This window comes from Ornithorhynchus anatinus, chromosome 10, assembly GCF_004115215.2.
Source record: "Ornithorhynchus anatinus isolate Pmale09 chromosome 10, mOrnAna1.pri.v4, whole genome shotgun sequence".
NCBI classification, from domain to species: Eukaryota; Metazoa; Chordata; class Mammalia; order Monotremata; family Ornithorhynchidae; genus Ornithorhynchus; species Ornithorhynchus anatinus.
This window is the reverse complement of record NC_041737.1, coordinates 7,547,415-7,564,694: the sequence shown is the minus strand read 5'-3', so window position 1 is coordinate 7,564,694 and position 17,280 is coordinate 7,547,415. Positions and strand designations below refer to the sequence as shown.

Below are 17,280 nucleotides of genomic sequence, written 5' to 3'. Positions count from 1 at the left end.
TTGCCTCATCGAATATATTTGACCTGTCGATCACTCAGTGGATCAATGGTGTTTATTAAGTGCTCATTAAGAGCACCGTACGAAGTGCTTGGGAGAGTCCAAGACATCAGAGTTGTTAGATACATTCCCTGCTCTTAAGGTGCCTAAATTACAGACAGGGGAAGTGCCTGAATATAAGGATACATGCATAGATGCTGTCGGGGGTGGAGCTGGGGGTTGGAGTGAGTATCAAAGTGCTTATTGGGTTCAAGTTCATAGCCAACGCAGAAGACCCTCATCTCTCAACTCAGGTCCGTCACAGACTTCCTGGATCGATCAATGGTCGACTGTAAGCTTGTTGTGGGCAGGGAAGGCGTCTATCATTGTTTCCCAAGTGCTTAGTTCAGTGCTCTACACACAGTAAGTGTTCAATAAATATGACTGACTGCTGAGCGCCTACCGTGTGCAGAGCGCTGTACTAAGCTCCTGGGAGAGTACAGCACAACCAAGACACATCCCGCCCACATCGAGCTTCCAGTCTAGAGGGGGCTTTACAGGTGAGAGGGATGAATTTCCATCCAGCTGCTCCTGTTGACGGTCAGCTATCGGAGAAGCCGGTGGCTGTGCCCCTCAAGTCTCATGACCCCATCTCTGTTCGGTTCCGGCTAGGCTGGGGATGGAGCATGATGGGCAGGGGAACCGGTGCGGCGACGAGACGGCGATGGGGAGCGTCATGGCTCCCCTGGTGCAGGCGGCTTTCCATCGCTACCACTGGTCCCGTTGCAGCGGCCAGGAGCTGAAACGATACATCCAGTAAGAGGCTCGGAAAAGGGGGGGGTGTCCTCGGCGTTAAGTTTCGGGTGAAAAGAATTCTGGGGTCAGTCTCTCGGGGTGGTCTAGATTTACATCTGGGAGTTGGACAATCTTCACATCGAGGGTGAAACCAGAATTTGAGTTAACCGTCGACTCAGAAAAGAACCCCGAGCACTGGGAGTGGTTTGATGTTGCGATCTTGTCTGGCGGTTGGAGGAAAATTCCAAAGGTCGCTGAGCAGACCGTGATTATCTAGATGGAAAAAATGATCGAACACTTAGCTGCTACTTTCCCACAGCTCCTACGACTGTCTCCTTGATGATCCCTTTGAACATGATTGGCCCAAGCTTCCCGAACTGCCTGGAATCAATTACTCCATGGATGAACAGTGTCGTTTCGATTTCGGGGTCGGATATAAGATGTGCACTGCGGTATGTCACGCCCAATCATTTCAGAATTCAAATGGTAACTTTTTTTCTTCTAGTTGCTCTTCGAAGAGCTACGCCTTCCATCCTCGAGGGAGAGATCGATCGATCGATCTGTCGTATCTAAGGAGCGCTTACTGTGTGCAAAGCACTGTACTGAGCGCCTGGGAGAGGAAAGTATAGCAGAGTTGGTAGACACGTTCCCTGTCCACGAGGAGCTAACGGTGTGAAGAGATCGTGCCAGTCCAGAAAACTTTGAGAGGGTTGTTAGTTCACTAGCTCTATTTGCTTCTCCCCAACCTTTCTTGAAAAGAGAATTACCGTAGTCGCCATAATAGTATTTATTGAGCGACCATTTGTTGTGGTACACTGTACTAGGCTCTTGGGAAGGATAGGATAAAGGAGTGACTGGTTCTCTAATGTTTTTCGAGTGATTGTATATTAGGTTGATCTGTTTGTATGTATTCTAATGAAACCTGCATCCCACTCCGTTAAATATGGATTAGATTTACGCTGGAATATTAGAATCGAGATGCATAAGCATTTCCTTTGCCCCTGCCCCATTTTGTTGATAAAAGATAAAAACTCTCACCTTCTGTGGTACGTGCCTTAGGATTGAGTCGTGTCAATTGCTAGAACACCTAACAATTATAATAATTATTATTGCTATTATATCTTGAAGTGTTTACTACATACCAAGCTCTGGGGTAGAGACAAGATAGTCAGTTGAGACGCAGACCCAGTCCCACACGGGACCCCCGGTCTAAGTAGGAAGAAGAACAAATATATCATCCCCATTTACAGAAGAGGAAACCGAGGCCCACAGAAGTTAAGTGACTTGCCCGAGGTCACAAAGCACTGAAATAGCAGAACCCTGGTTCTCTGACTCCCCGGGTCAGACCAGGCCAGGTTCTTCTCTGAGGAGGCTTTCTTTGTGATTTGCATGACAGTCCTCAACTTCCCAAACTCTCAACCACTCCTTCCCCTTGATTCCCGATCATCCTTCCTCACTTTCGAACGAGGTATATTTGACTGCAACGAAAGAGATGAGATGCCAGAAGAGACAACATCTGGATATTGTCTCCAGATGCTTCCTTCAGGAACCAATAACCCCTGTAAAGTCCACAGTTGCTCATTAACGCTGCAGTTTGAGAGGGATAAGCTAGCCTGGGGAAGTCAAATCTAGGCTATTGGTGGCACATTCCTGTTCCGAAATGAACTGATTTTTGATCCCCCTAAGGATATATCTAGGAAGCGTGATTTGGAGCTGGTATGAATTCAGCTCATCGTTGCCGGATTCCCCAATACCTGACTTAGAGCCTCCTGCCTGACTGTGTTCTAGTTCCGGACTTTCGATCCGTGCAAACAGCTGTGGTGTAGCCATCCGGACAATCCCTACTTCTGCAAGACCAAGAAAGGCCCCCCGTTGGATGGAACAGAGTGTGCCCCTGGGAAAGTAAGTATCCAGTTTTTACTGAACCCATTAGGAAATAGAAGGCCTGCGAGCAAGAGAGATGAAAGTCCGGTTTATTTTGAGCAGAAGGCAGCCTTTTTTCAGGACACAGTCCACAGGGCTCCCTTTTCCACAGGGCTTCCGTTTCCAGAGTGTCTGGGCTCTGAATGGGAGTTGGGGGAAAGAGGTTCCCCCTCTCCATCCTCTCCTCTTCCCCCCGACCCCCTCCCACACAAGCACACACCCCCACATCAAGTTTCAAGTTCCACTCAGACCTGTGTGCTTTGGTCTGCTCCGTGCGGCCCCAGTTTCTGCTGGCAACCCATCCAAGTCAGCTCTTCAGCCTGGATTATCATCCAGTTTGCGCTCTGCTTCTTTAAGGAGCCCAAAGGCCATGGATGATCAAGTTCAAGGAGTGAGAAGATACCAGTACAGTGCTCTGTGCTCAATTAATTCTTCTTGACACTGACAGTTTCATTCCTGTGACGGTGTCTCCTCACTTACCTGTATGACTTGAGGGTTGGTTTCATTAGATTTATCATGGTTCTGTCATTGGTCTCCGGGTCTAATGCCTTCATTGTTCTGTCTGCAAATGTGGTTTTGTCCAGGATGCTCTCTTGCCTTTCTTTTATTCATTCATTCGATCGTATTTATTGAGCGTTCACCGTGCGAAGCACCGTGTTAAGCACTCGGGAGAGTACGGTAGAACAATAAACAGTAACATTCCTTGCGCACAGCGAGTCCACTCTTTCTATGCTGCAGGTATCCCTTGTTACTGTACATAGCGAAATGGGCCCTTTTAGATGAATAGTCACCAATAATACTAATATTTGTGGTATTTAAGAGCTTACTAAATGCCGGGCACTGTATTAAGTTCTTAAGGTAGATACAAGGTAATTGAGTTGGACACAGTCCTTGCCCCATATTGGGCTTGCAGTCTTAAACCCCATTTTCCAGATGAGGGAACTAAGGCACACTGAAGTTAAATTACTTGCCCAAGGTCACACAGCAGACAAGTGGCAGAACCAGGATTAGAACTCAGGTCCTTCGGACTCCTAGGACAATGCTCTATCCACTAATCCACGCTGCTTCACTTCTGAATATAAATCAACCGATCAGTGGTATTTATGGATCACTTACTGTGTGCAGAGCACTGTACTAAGTAGTTCTGAAATTACAGTCAGACACGTTCCCTGCCCACAACGAGCTTACAGCGTATATTATGATATAGTAATATCTTGCATTTTCGTCCAGCGCTTTTTAACCTCCTCACCCTTTCGCGTCACTTACCTTAACTGAGCCTCCCTGTAATGAGAAAACCTTGGCCCATCGAGGTTAAGTGACTGGCCCGAGGTCACACGGCAGAGCGGGGGCCGAGCCGAGGCCAGACCCCAGGGCTCCAGACTCTCGACCCCGTGTCTCGGTGCTTCGCTGGCCTCACGAACCTTCCCTCTGTGTTGTGCGGCCCGCTCCAGTGGTGCTACAAGGGGCACTGCATGTGGAAGAATGCCAATCAGCAGAAGCAGGACGGCAACTGGGGGTCCTGGACCAAGTTTGGCTCCTGCTCCCGGACGTGCGGCACCGGAGTCCGATTCAGAACTCGCCAGTGTACCAACCCCATGTGAGTCGGGCCTCCGGAACGTCCGGGCGCGGGGAGGAGGGCCGGCCGGTTGTTTCTGTGACCTCCGGGAGTCACAGACCGCCTTGGGGAGAGGTCGAAAGAGGTAGGATTTGTTGAGCGCCCACTGAGGGCAGAGCACTGTACTGAGTGCTTGGGAAAGTACAGCAGAAGCACCTTTCATTCATTCGTTCAGTCAGTCGTATTTATTGAACGCTTACGGTGTGCGGAGCACCGTGTAACCCTAAACAGATGTATTCCCGGCCCACAACGAGCTTAGTGTCCAGAACACCACACGCTCAATCAGTGGGTTGTATTTATTGGACCCTTATGGTGTGCAGAGCACTGTACTAGGCCCTCGGAGAGTTCAGCGTAACAGAGTCGGTCGATGTGTTCCCTGCCCATATGCACAAGGGGTATTTGTCAGGGACTTACTATGTCTGAGATCTCTACTAGGAGTGGGGTTAGGTAAAAATAATAATTATGGTATTTGTTAAGCTCTTACTACAGTGCCAGGCACTGTTCTAAGCGCTGGGGTAGATTCAGGCAAATCGGGTTGGATACGGTCCCTGTCCCACGTGGGGCTCACCTTCTCACTCCCCGTTTTACAGATGAGGTAACCGAGGCCCAGAGAAGTGAAGTGACTTGCCTATGGTCACGCAGCAGACGAGTGGCAGAGCCGGAATTAGAACCCAGGACCTTCTGACTCCCAGGCCCAGGCTCTACCCGCTATTCCATGCTCCTTCTAATGGAATAACGGTATGGCGGAATCAGATCAGACACAGGTCCCGTCCCCACGAGAGCTCACAGTCTAAGTAGGCAGAGAAAAATTGAGTGACTTCCCCGAGGTCACGCAGCAGGGAAGTGAAGGAACTGGGGTTAGAATGCAGGTCTCCTGAATCCGAGGCCGGGGCTCTAGAGGCGGCTATGGATTTATGAATAGGGTCATTCATTCATTTAATCGTATGTATTGAGAGCTTTCTGTGTGCAGAGCACTGTACTAAGCGCTTGGAAAGTACGATTCAGCAACGGATAGAGACGATCCCTGCCCACGACAGGCCCTTGATTCTAGCCCTTCATAACCCCCATCAGTGCTTATCTGGACTTGGGGGCAGAAGAACCAGGACTGGGCTAATAATTCTGATAATTATGGTATTTGCTAAGCACTCAGTGCTTAGAACGGTGCTTCGCACATAGTAAGGGCTTAATAAATACCATCGTTATTATTGTGTCAAGTAAACAGTGTGGTCTAGTGGATAGAGCCCGGGCCTGGGAGCCAGAAGGACCTGGGTTCTCATCCCAGCTCTGAGACTTGTCTGCTATGTGACCTTGGGCAAGTCATTTCACTTCAGTCAGTTCCCTCATCCGTAAAATAAGAATTAACAGAGAAGCAGTGTGGATCAGTGGAAAGAGGCCAGGCTTGGGAGTCGGCGGTCATGGGTTCGAATCCCGGCTCCGCCACCTGTCAGCTGTGTGACTGTGGGCGAGTCACTTCACTTCTCTGGGCCTCAGTTCCCTCATCTGGAAAATGGGGATTAACCGTGAGCCTCACGTGGGACGACCTGATGACCCTGTATCTCCCCCAGCGCTTAGAAAAGTGCTCTGCACAGAGTAAGCGCTTAACAAATACCAACATTATTATCATTATACAATGAGCCCCATGAGAGACATGGACTTTGTCCAACCTGATCAGTTTGTGTCTACCCCAGGGTTTAGTAGAGTGTCTGGCACATAGTGAGTGATTAACAAATACCGTAAAAAAGCACCAACGTAGTAGTATTCATTAAGTGCTTGCTTTGTGCCGAGCACTGTATTAAGTGCTGGATATTTAGTACGAGATAATCAGGGCAGACACAGCCCCTCTCCCACGGGGCTGTGGGAGGCAGGAGATCGGTATCGACTGTCCATTTTACAGATGAGCCAAGAGAGGCCCAGAGAAGTTCGACTTGGCCCACGTGACACAGCAGGCAAGGGACGGAGCGGCGATTAGACCCCGGATTCTCTCCCTCCCGGGCCCGGGCTCTTGGCGCCGGGCCCGGCCTTTGACGCGCGGCCTCTGCTTCTTCCTCAGGCCCCTCAACGGGGGTCAGGACTGCCCCGGGGTGAACTTCGAGTACCAGCTCTGCAACACGGAGGAATGCCAGAAACACTTCGAGGACTTCCGAGCCCAGCAGTGCCAGCAGCGTAACTCCCACTTCGAGTACCGGCATGGCAAGCACCACTGGCTGCCCTATGAGCACCCCGACCGTGAGTCTCTAGAGCCCGGCAGACCAGCGGTGGCCTAGGGGAAGGGCATCGCCATCCACCCCCCCACCCAGTGCTCGGTGATGGCACGGGCTCCTCGCCTACTGGGGGCCCGGCGTAGGGTGGGCTTGGGCGAGCGCCGTACTGAGCGTTTGGCGAGTAAGTGGGCATCTGCCGGTCAGTCGTATTTATTGAGCAGTGCTTAGAACAGTGCTCAGTGCGTAGAAGAGTGCTCAGTGCGTAGAACAGTGTTGGGCACAAAATAAGCGCTTAACAAATGCCGTCGTTATTATTGAGCACTTACTGCGTGCAGGGCGCTGTACTAAGTCCACGGGAGAGAAGCAGCGTGGCTCAGTGGCGAGAGCACCGGCTTGGGAGTCGGCGGTCGTGAGTTCTAATCCTGACCCCACCACTTATCAGCCGTGCGACTCTGGGCAACTCACTTCACTACCCTGTGCCTCAGTTACCTCATCTGTAAAATGGGGATTAAGACTGTGAGCCCCACGTGGGGCTACCCGATTACCTCGTATCTACCTCAGAGCTTAGAACAGTGCTTGGCACATGGTAAGCACTTAGCAAATACCATTGTTATTATTCTAGTCTGTGAGCCCGTTGTGGGCCGGGATGGTGTCTGTTGCTGAATTGTACTTTCCAAGCGCTCAGTACAGTGCTCGGCCCACAGTAAGCACTCAGTAAATACCATTGAATACAATGTAACAGATTCATTCAGTCATATTTAATGAACACCGTGAGCAGGGCAACGTACTAGGGGCCTGGGAGGTTCATCACAATAATATAACAGACACTTTACTGCCCGCAGCGAGCTTATAGTCTAGAGGGGGAGACAGACATTACTATAAATAAAGAAATTACAGCTAGGGACATAAGTGCTGTGGGATGAGAAACGGTGAATGAAGGGAGCAAGTCAGGGCGACGCAGAAGGGAGTGGGAGAAGAGGAAAGGAGGGCTTAGTCAGGGAAGGCCTCTTGGAGGAGATGGGCCTTCGATAGGGCTTTGAAGAAGGGGAGCGTCACTGGCTGACGGATGTGAAGAGAGAGAGTGTTCCAGACCAGAGACAGGAGACCCGGCACAAGTCTGTGTTTATTGGGCCTCCGTCGAGGCTAGGAGCAGGGAGAGCCCGTTGTCCAGCTGGTTTTGACCACCTTGGACTGTGCCAATTACACGTCCCGTCCACCGAAACTAATTCTCTGTTTTGATGATTTTTGTTAAATGCTTACTGCGTGTCCGGGCACTTAGTACCGGAGGGGTAGATAAAAGCTAATCGGGCTGGAGACGGTTCATTTTACCATATGGGGCTGACAGTCTTAATCCCCGTGTTACAGATGAGGTAACTGAGGCCCAGAGAAGTTCAGTGACTTGCCTAAGGTCGTAAAGCAGACAGGTGCAGGAGCCAGGATTAGTACCCAGGTCCTTCCGTCCTGCCGGTCCCGACTCCTAGGCCCGTGCTCTATCCGCTGGGCCATCCCGGCTCTGCCACTTGTTAGCTGTGTGACTGTGGGCGAGTCACTTCTCTGCGCCTCAGTTCCCTCATCTGTGAAATGGGGATGAAAACTGTGAGCCTCACCGTGGGACAACCTGATCGCCTTGTATCCCCCAGCGCTTAGAACAGTGCTTTGCACATAGCGCTTAACGGATACCAAATTATCATCATTATACTGCTTCTCAATTGAAGAACGGTCTGTGCGGCGACGAGGTGATGGGTTGAAGTGCTAGTTTTCAGTGCAAAAGCATTTCTGGGTTCTTCCTCACTCTGTGTTTGTTCATACCCCATCCCTCTTCCTCAGCAAACCTTGCTGAAATTTTGTGTATGAAAAACAACATCAAAACTGCGCTGTTCCGGTTGAACATAAATTTTCTACCTTGCCCTGTCTACCACGTAGCCAACAAGAGGTGCCATCTCTACTGCCAATCCAAAGGAACGGGAGACATTGCTTATATGAAACAGCTGGTGCACGATGGAACTCGGTGTTCATACAAAGACCCGTATAGCATATGCGTGCGAGGAGAATGTGTGGTGAGTACGAGTGGCTTCCCAATTTAATCAGTGCTAGTGGTTTGCAGAGCACCAGTTTATCTCTCATCCACGACAGCTGCGTTCTCTCAGAGGAAGGAAGGGTGGGTAGGAGGACCATGCAGGGTTTAAAAGCCTCCGTAGAAATGAGAATCTACGACCTTTCTCGGCAGCCACTCCCAGTGTCTGCCAAGACCCAGGGAGAGGAGAGAAAGAAGTGAACGGGTGACCAAAAGGGACCGTGTGGTCATATTCTATTCTAAAAAGAGCCCAAAAGCCTAAAATTAAAAAAAATGAAAGTTATTTAATCTGGCGATTACAACCATTCGGTAAATTTCCACCTCAGATTGAGGCATTATTTGATAGCTTTAGGAACCTGAAAGAGATTCACCTTAGAGTCACTAAGCAGCTAAGTAATGGTTTACCGACTCATACCATCTGGCCAAAAAAATCTCATTTAAGAGCATACTGGGTGCAGAGCACTGTACTAGGCACTTGGGAAAGTACAATGTAATGGGGTTGGTAGACATGCTTCCTGCCCACAGAGAGCCATTTACGATGCAGCTGGTAAAGAAGGGGTAACTTTGAGAGAATAATTTTGGCAAAGAACATTTGCAGTCACGGTATTAGAAACTCCTGGGTGGAAAAAAATGCCATCATGGAAAAACAAACAGCGAATTATCGATCGGCAGGAACATTTCATTCTTAAATTCAGAAGTCAGTGTTCATTCATCAGCAGGTTCGATTCATTCAGTCAGTCTTATCTTCTGAGTGCTTACTGTGTGCAAAGCGCTCTTTACAGAATTGTGAAGTCGGTACCCCCTGACTGGACCAACCTCCTATCTGAAGATGGTCTCTGATGAATCTGATGAACCTGGGGTCTGGGCCACCCCAAAATCTACGGACGGGCTAAAGAGCGACACTGTATTATACTTTCCCGAGCCCTTGGTACAGTGCTCTACACATAGCAAGTGCTCAATAAATACGATTGATTGATTGATTGATTGATTGCTCTCTTCTGGGCACGAGTCTCCGATGAAAAGAGAGGGTCTTTGCCCCATTAGAGATGGTCTCCTTTAGGAGAAGATTCTCCCGTATGATCCAAGACCAGCTTCCTTCAGGCAGAAACAGGAGAGCATCTCCAAAGGGCAGAGACCCTCGCCACCCAGTATGCCAATGTCTACTTCACAGATTCTGTGTCCCTGATACAGTTCCAAGCAAAGCCCATCCCTTCTTTACAGTAATAATCATAATAATGATAACCGTAATTATGATATTTGTTAAGCACTTACTATAGGCCAGGCACTGTACTAAGCGCTGGGGTGAATACAAGCAAACTGGGTTGAGCACAGTCCTTGTCCCACGTGGGCCTCACAGTCTCGCTCCCCATTTTACAGATGATGTAACTGAGGCACAGAGAAGTGAAATAACTTGCCCAATGTCACACAGCAGACAGGTGTCGGAGCCAGGATTAGAATCCATGACTTTTTGACTCCCAGGCCCGTGCTCTATCCATTACATCACTCTCCTTCCCATCACCCTAACCAGGCTGAACATCCTTCTGGGATGCTTTAGATGGAGTTATGTCTGGCAGTAGGAGAATGAAATGCTCTAAATGACCTTTCAAGGTGCTTTCCTCGTCTGTGATCCGGTGCCCTAAATCAGATCCATATTCATTCATTCAGTAGTATTTACTGAGCGCTTACTATCTGCAGAGCACTGTACTAAGCACTTGGAATATACAATTCGGCAACAGATAGATGCAGGCATCACGAAAGGAAAAACAGGCACAAAAGGATGTGCACTGTTTTGGCTTTTCCAGAGTATCAGGCATCTACGTTTTCAGGGATTAAATACAAACTCGAGCACCCAGTGCCTCTGAATTGAAGTTAAGGGGAATAATTCAAGCCAACACTTGCATCTGGTGGTGGAAAATGAGATTTTATTGCATTTCATCATGTGTATTCCTAGTGCTTGGCACATAGTAAGCACTTGACTTATGCCATCATTATTATTATTATTACACAGTGTAATTACAATTCAGAGGCTTCTTCTAAACCAGCATTTCATTCTACAGTGGAAAGTGGAGTAGTATTTTTGGTAATGCCTGGAGTGAGGAATAATTTCCTAGAGGATTTTCAGAGAGAAAAACTAGGGATGGAAGTCACCGAGGGCAAGTCTCACTCTCTTTCCCAAAGCACAAGATTCAGGCCGTGTGGCTTAGTGGGTAGAAGACAATACCAGTCAGGCGACTGCATTTATTGAGCGCTTATCTGTGCCGTGCTGACCCGTCCTGATTGGACCAAGAGCACTCCCTGTCTCTCCTCTGCAGAAAGTTGGCTGCGATAAAGAAATCGGCTCCAACAAGTTGGAAGATAAGTGTGGCGTCTGTGAGGGGGACAATTCCCACTGTCGGACCGTAAAAGGGACGTTTACCAGAACACCCAAGAAGCTTGGTATGATTGGCGTTTGCGCCCATCTGGCTATTCTGTTGTGCTTGTTTATGTTTGCGTCAATCTCACATTTGGAAGTAGAGATGTTTTCTTTTTCCAACAACAGCCCGAAAACTCCAAATGGTATTTCTAATAAGCGTGGAGGTTGGTGCAGTACTATCTTGGGAAGACTAGTCGAGTCATTCTGAATTCTTTTCCAAAAGGCCTTCCAACTCTGGCTGAATGCCCTGAAAACATAGAAAATATGGAATGCTTTCAAAATATTGTTCAGGTGGTAAGATTTAGCAGTGCCAACACAGGGAGAACCTGAATTCTAGGTCCGATTATTTCTTTTAAAATCTGGTTGACAGAAGACTTCCAAAGCCCAAATTGCTGAAGATGCAAGCGTGTGTCCGAGAATGAAAAATCTCACTCAAATCCCTTGTGATTTTGATCGTTCAGTTTGGCCTTTTGCCTTGCAGAGTAGACATGTGTTTTCAGTCTGATAGTTCCTGCTCCAAGCCAAATTTTACACAATCTGAAAGTGACTGGGTTTCAAACATAGAATTATGAGGCCTCTAAAAAAAGAATGCAAATGACTAATGAAAAGTACAGTGCTTCCTTCCAAGAAAATGTGCACACGAGCTGAGACTGCTCACAAGGTTAGTTTTACTGATGGGGAAAATACTGACCCTTTCACATTGGCTAAGCCCACCAGAGAATATCACAAATTGAAAGCACAAATTTCCACCTACCTAACACTCGCAGAATAATATACACAATCCCCCGTCCATTTTCTCTTCAATATAAAGCCACTCAAAGAAAGAAGTGATTACGTTTAAGATGAACCCAACTTGTTGGGAATTTTCTTTGTCAAGACTATGATTTAAAAGGTGTGAAAGCAATTGCTCACAGCCAAAAAGAGAAGGCCAGAGAATGTCAAAGGGTGAAAGCAAAAAGTTCCACCTACCTATCACTCACAGATAATAAACACAATCCTCCGTAAATTTTCTCTTAAATATAGAAGTCACCCAAAGAAAGAAGTGATTCAGTTTAAAGTGGACTCAACTTGTCTGAAATTTTCTTTGTCAAGACTATGAGTTAAAAAGATGTGAAAGCAATTGATCTCAGACAGAAGGAGAGGCCCAAATGGAAACAGACCCGTCTCTAAGTAGCTGAGGAGATGTTTTGGATCGCTCCCATTCTAGAAGTCGTCTAGAAGCATGAAACGTTCCTCCCATTTCAAAATGAGATCCCAAATGGATGTCACTTGTCGTGGCAAGGTGAAAGTCAGTTGATGAAGTGTAGGCAGTACTGGACTCTCCTAGAGCTTCGGTTCCTCTGTGACAAACGTTGGCCAAAGTTGTTCATTTTCAGTCAAGAGCATAGTTTCTGTTTTGAATCTGGAAAATGCCATTCTTGTTTGTCAGCATGGAAAGCTAAAGGGAACCATTCATTCATTCATTCAATAGTATTTATTGAGCGCTTACTATGTGCAGGGCACTGTACTAAGCGCTTGGAATGAACAAGTGGGCAACAGATAGAGACGGTCCCTGCCGTTTGATGGGCTTACGGGTCTAATCGGGGGAGACGGACAGACAAGAACAATGGCAATAATTGACCATGTCTGTGTCTTTGAGGGAAAAAGTTCACTTTTTTCCCCCCTTCCCCTCTTGACACACCCCTGCCACTGGTCTCCAGCCTTCCCTTACCCCAACAAGGATTTCTAGCTGGGCCCTGGATACTTGTGACATGGTAGTTACTTCTTCCAGCTGCAAGTGGGGACTCGCACGATGACGAAGAGGATTTCTTTCAGTGTCATCCCCTTGAAACATTCTGAAAACATTCAGAAAATGCCATTCCCTCCTCCATGCTCACAGGACACACCCGGACTCCACAACTGTTTCTGCAAAGTTTCCTTAAGGTGGCTAGAAGCAGAACAAGAAAACTTGTTTGTGTTCTTTCTACGAGACTGTTTTTCAGATTTGAGTGATGAGATAGTGGTGCAAGGAGTCTGACAGTTTTTTGCAGGACAGCTTCCTGCCTCTTACATGTGAGTCTGTCTCTTCCTTCTGAAGGGCTGGGAGCCAGACTTTGGAAAAGGGGAAAAAAACCATATTGGTACCCACAGTAGTTTACATATAATGTGTTGAAATGGCACCTGACAAAACTTCCACTCTGCTTGAAAGGTTGTCACTGTCGATTCCCCTATCCAGGACTCAGATGATGGATTAAAGAATTCTCCTGCCCTCACCTCCTTTTCCGTCATGACTCCCTCAATTGCAAAAATCCACAGTCTTGCCCAAACCTGTCGACATCAATGTAGGAGGTGGAAAGTAGAACTGGACCCTCTGCCTCCCTCTTCACTATCCCAAACCTTAGGGAACAAGTAGTCTTTGCATCCTGATCCTATCTAATGTACCGATCCACTTCAAGGCCAGGTCTCTGCAAACCCTCTGCGTAATAAGATTATTTAACATGTGCCCAATTGGCTTATCAGGATACAGAATAGAAGTATGGAATCATATAGGTGGTCCTCCAGTTTACGAAGTTGGCACCTCATAACAATGTTAAACCCAATGTGGACCTTTGAAAAGTTGTTACCAAGCAGAGTAGTATTTTAGTCTGTATAGTCAGGAAATCATCTCCAGCCATTCAAACATAATTCCGTGTCTCAAAAACAAAGATTGGGAGAATGAAGGAAGCCCTTTGGAGGACCCAGATTGGAAATGGCTTTCCATCTGTCATAAAAAATCCCTAAGTCATGTTCACTGTTGTTGTACACATCTGTTGCTCTGCATGAATGTTAAATAGTCTTTCCGTAGATTAATCAAACTCTTCCAACAGGGAAACATTTAAGCAAGAGGTGCCAAAAAGAATTCAAGTGGCTGGAAAATGAAATCTGCAAGTATCCAACTAAATTCACCTACATGATTTGTCGCTCTCGGCCTGTCTTACTTTCATTGACCAGTCAAGATTCATTGGCTTTAGCTCATCATGAATTGTTAAAAGTGAACGGTTCATTCACCGGGCGACATGCGAGTATAATTCCCTTCTCCATCGATTGCCCGGTTGCCAATGTGGTCAATGAAATGGCAAGGCGTTGCTCTCCAGACACTAATTAAAGACGTTCTGTTTAAGGGAAGAGGAGAGGAGCAATCATTCTGCCCAAAGGTGCTCGTGACATTTCTCTCTCTGAAACAAGAAAAACTAAAAATGTCCTGGGTAAGTTGCAGGAAGTTGTGGAAAGAAGGGCATCCATGACAGAGGCCGAGCGGTTTTCTTACACTTTGCGTCTCAGATAGTCACATCCTGGCACCGCAGGGGCAGGCAAAAATGTTTATGTTTCCCGTGTTTGATGGCCAAACCGTCGTCAGGCGCCCAAAACGTGGTCCTTCCTCAGAGGATGGGGCAAGGATAGTTCTCTCCGAGAAGGGGCCTCAGCAGCGCTTTATAGAAGTAGCCCAGACTGTGGAACTTTCAAACGCCTCCATCTTCCTCCAAAATGGATAAACTGCAACCTGAAGCTCAACGAGTCTTTGTTCATCCTGGAATTCCAAACTGCTGGATTCCAGGTTGCTTGCGGGACCTACAGGGTAGGGATGGGGCCTTGGGGAGACTGTCTTGTTCAAGGCTTTGACGATGGACTTGGAGTTGCTGTCCTGTCTGAGGTAATTTCAGACTGCTCAGACGGTGGGGGGACATCAATCCAGAGTCTTTTTTGAGCACCTATCGTGTGCAGAGCACTGTACTAAGCGCTTAGGACATCCCAAACATGAAAAGCATCAACACGTCAAAGTGTCCTATTCGGAAGGCGTGCTCAGACACCCATCTACCTGGGAAAATTGGCTCTCAATTCCCTCTGATCCCTAGGAAAATAAGGGCCTGCTAGTTTCTGTGGCGGTAACTGCACGACTCTCTTCTGAACTTAATACTGCAGACCTCTGGTATATCGTGTAGCCTTTAGCTGAAAATGGGAGAGTTTGAGAACCACGGGGATTTTGCAGACTCTTGTCAAGATTTCAAGAATGCTATGGGCCGATCCATAATGAATTGGGGAGGGGACAGAGTAGGTGGTTTTAAAGAACATAGGAAACATATCTTCTTTGCCTCCCCTGTCAGATGTCTCAGGCCAAAATCATCCTAACAAGATAAGTGACTAATAAGGTTTGTAACCAGATTAGCTTTTTTCCCCCCTTTCCTTAAAAAAAAAAAAAAAAAGTTTCTTCTAATCAAACAGCAAATGTTACAAACCTTTCCAATGAACAAAGTTTGTTTCTGAAACTGCTTTTAGGTCCATGGATGTTCTCTTCTGCAGAATATGGAATGCTCTACTAACTGCAGCTATCACTTCTGTTTTCTCCTCTTTCTTCTCCACTGTGCACCCGCCTTACCAAAGGCTACCTTAAGATGTTTGATATCCCCCCTGGTGCTAGACATGTGCTAATCCAAGAAGACGAGGCTTCTCCTCATATTCTTGGTAAGTGTTTCTCTGCTCAGATGGAGCTTCGAGCGTTCCAGCCCACTTAATCACCACTTAATGTCCCCAAGCAGACTCTCTATTAAAGCAGAAACGAAAATTAAACAAAATCTTAATTACTTAGAAAGTCAGTCTTTACTGACTGAAAGTCTGAGGACCTTCGCTATTTAATTTCTGCCCGGGGATACTGGGCACAAGATTGAATTGGCTGTCATTTTCTCAGAGAGCCCCGGAACTAACCAACCAAGCACAGCGACACACATGTTTGGGTCGTGATCTGAAGGATTTCTTTTAGTGGTGTGTATTAACTGTTTGCTATGTGCTAAGCACGGGGGTAGATTCAAGAGAATCAGAGCAGACACAGTCCCTGCCCCACTCAAGATTTCCAGGGAAGCAAAACCCAGGGAGGACAAGTGACTTGCCCAAGGTCTTCCAGCAGGTCAGTGTCAGAACCGGGACTGGAACACAGGCCTCTCAGACTCCGGTCCCGTGCTTTTTCCACGAGAGCAGGGATATGGTTCTCTTTGGCACACGCATCTCTATATCTCATTGCTATTTGGATTCGGGGCCCAAAAAACGTATCTAAATATTTCAAGAGAATTCACAAAGGATCTGAAAAAGGGTTCCTGGCGTCGGTCCGACTGCACCCTCAACTGCTCTGCCAGAAAGACGTAGTACGTTTTCAGACGGGATGGAAATCTGGTAGACAGGCAGGGCCAGAGAGGGGCTGAGGGGGAGAGGGAAGACTGAGGGGCTAAGGACATGGTAAGTGGAGCAAGCCCAGGCACAGAGCAGCATGGCCTAGTAGGAAGAGCACAGGCCTGGGAGTCAGAGGAGCTGGGTTCTAATCCCGGCCCTGCCACTTACCTGCTGTGGGACCTCGTGCAAGTCACTTCTCTGTGCTTCAGTTTCTTCATCTTTGAGATGGGGATGAAATACATGTTTTCCCTCCTTCTTAGACTGTGAGCTCCATGGGAGAGAGGGACTGTGTCTGACCTGATTAGTTTGTAGCTACCCCCGTGCTTAGTACAGTGTTGGGCATGTAGTAAGCAATTAACAGATACCCCAAGTATTATTATTATCAGTGCTCTTCTGAACCCACCCATGTCCATCTCAAGAACTGCTGGCCCATTCAGGAGTGGGGAGTTGGTCTGGGGAAGGGAGGGTTGAGAGGAAATTCCCACCAAGGACGGAGTGGGTAGTGGACCTGGTGGCTGCATGATAACATCACCATCGGTGGTATTTATTGAGCGCGTACATCGTGACGACAGTTCCGCTCCCCAGCCGTATCCGTTGAAGGACAGCTTGCTGCTGTCCAGGAGATGTGGCGTTCAAATGGATTTAGAATCCCACCGCATCCCGCTTCCATTTTATACCTAAATCAGTCAATCGTATTTCTTGAGCGCTGTACTAAGTGCTTGTACCCTAGCCTGCTCTCTCCTGGAAAGTGACGCAGAAGTTAGATTTCCAGAACTCTATGGATGCTGGGACATCCGTTACTGCCTTATAGATTTGGGATACTGAGATTTTTCCTCAAAGATGCTGCTTGGCAGAGTTTGGGTTGAATCCATAAAAATATCTCAATTGTCTTCAGAGCTCTAAATTGCTAGATTCTATAAGATTATCCTCAGTCAATCCACCACACTGTTCTCCGCTGCTGTTTGGCAAAGTCCATTATTCTTGGGGCAATTTTCTGAAGATGATGCAGTCTGTCTCTTCAGATGGAGAAAAGTGGATGCAGCCTAACCGCAGGAGAGGAATGTCATCGAATGGAATTTTTTTAAAAATGGTATTTGTTAAATGC

General features: G+C 47.5%; 1 protein-coding gene across 1 annotated transcript in view; it reads left to right on the top strand.

Moving 5' to 3' along the window:
* ADAMTS3 (ADAM metallopeptidase with thrombospondin type 1 motif 3) overlaps nucleotides 1–17,280 on the top strand; it is a 145,395-nt gene that overhangs the window by 116,814 nt on the left and 11,301 nt on the right. The window contains exons 9-16 of the mRNA XM_029074207.2: nucleotides 649–792; nucleotides 1,091–1,223; nucleotides 2,560–2,673; nucleotides 4,146–4,291; nucleotides 6,360–6,535; nucleotides 8,434–8,567; nucleotides 10,897–11,020; nucleotides 15,396–15,476. Of these exons, the coding sequence (XP_028930040.1) occupies nucleotides 649–792; nucleotides 1,091–1,223; nucleotides 2,560–2,673; nucleotides 4,146–4,291; nucleotides 6,360–6,535; nucleotides 8,434–8,567; nucleotides 10,897–11,020; nucleotides 15,396–15,476 (1,052 nt within the window). The remainder of the gene's footprint in view (nucleotides 1–648; nucleotides 793–1,090; nucleotides 1,224–2,559; nucleotides 2,674–4,145; nucleotides 4,292–6,359; nucleotides 6,536–8,433; nucleotides 8,568–10,896; nucleotides 11,021–15,395; nucleotides 15,477–17,280) is intronic.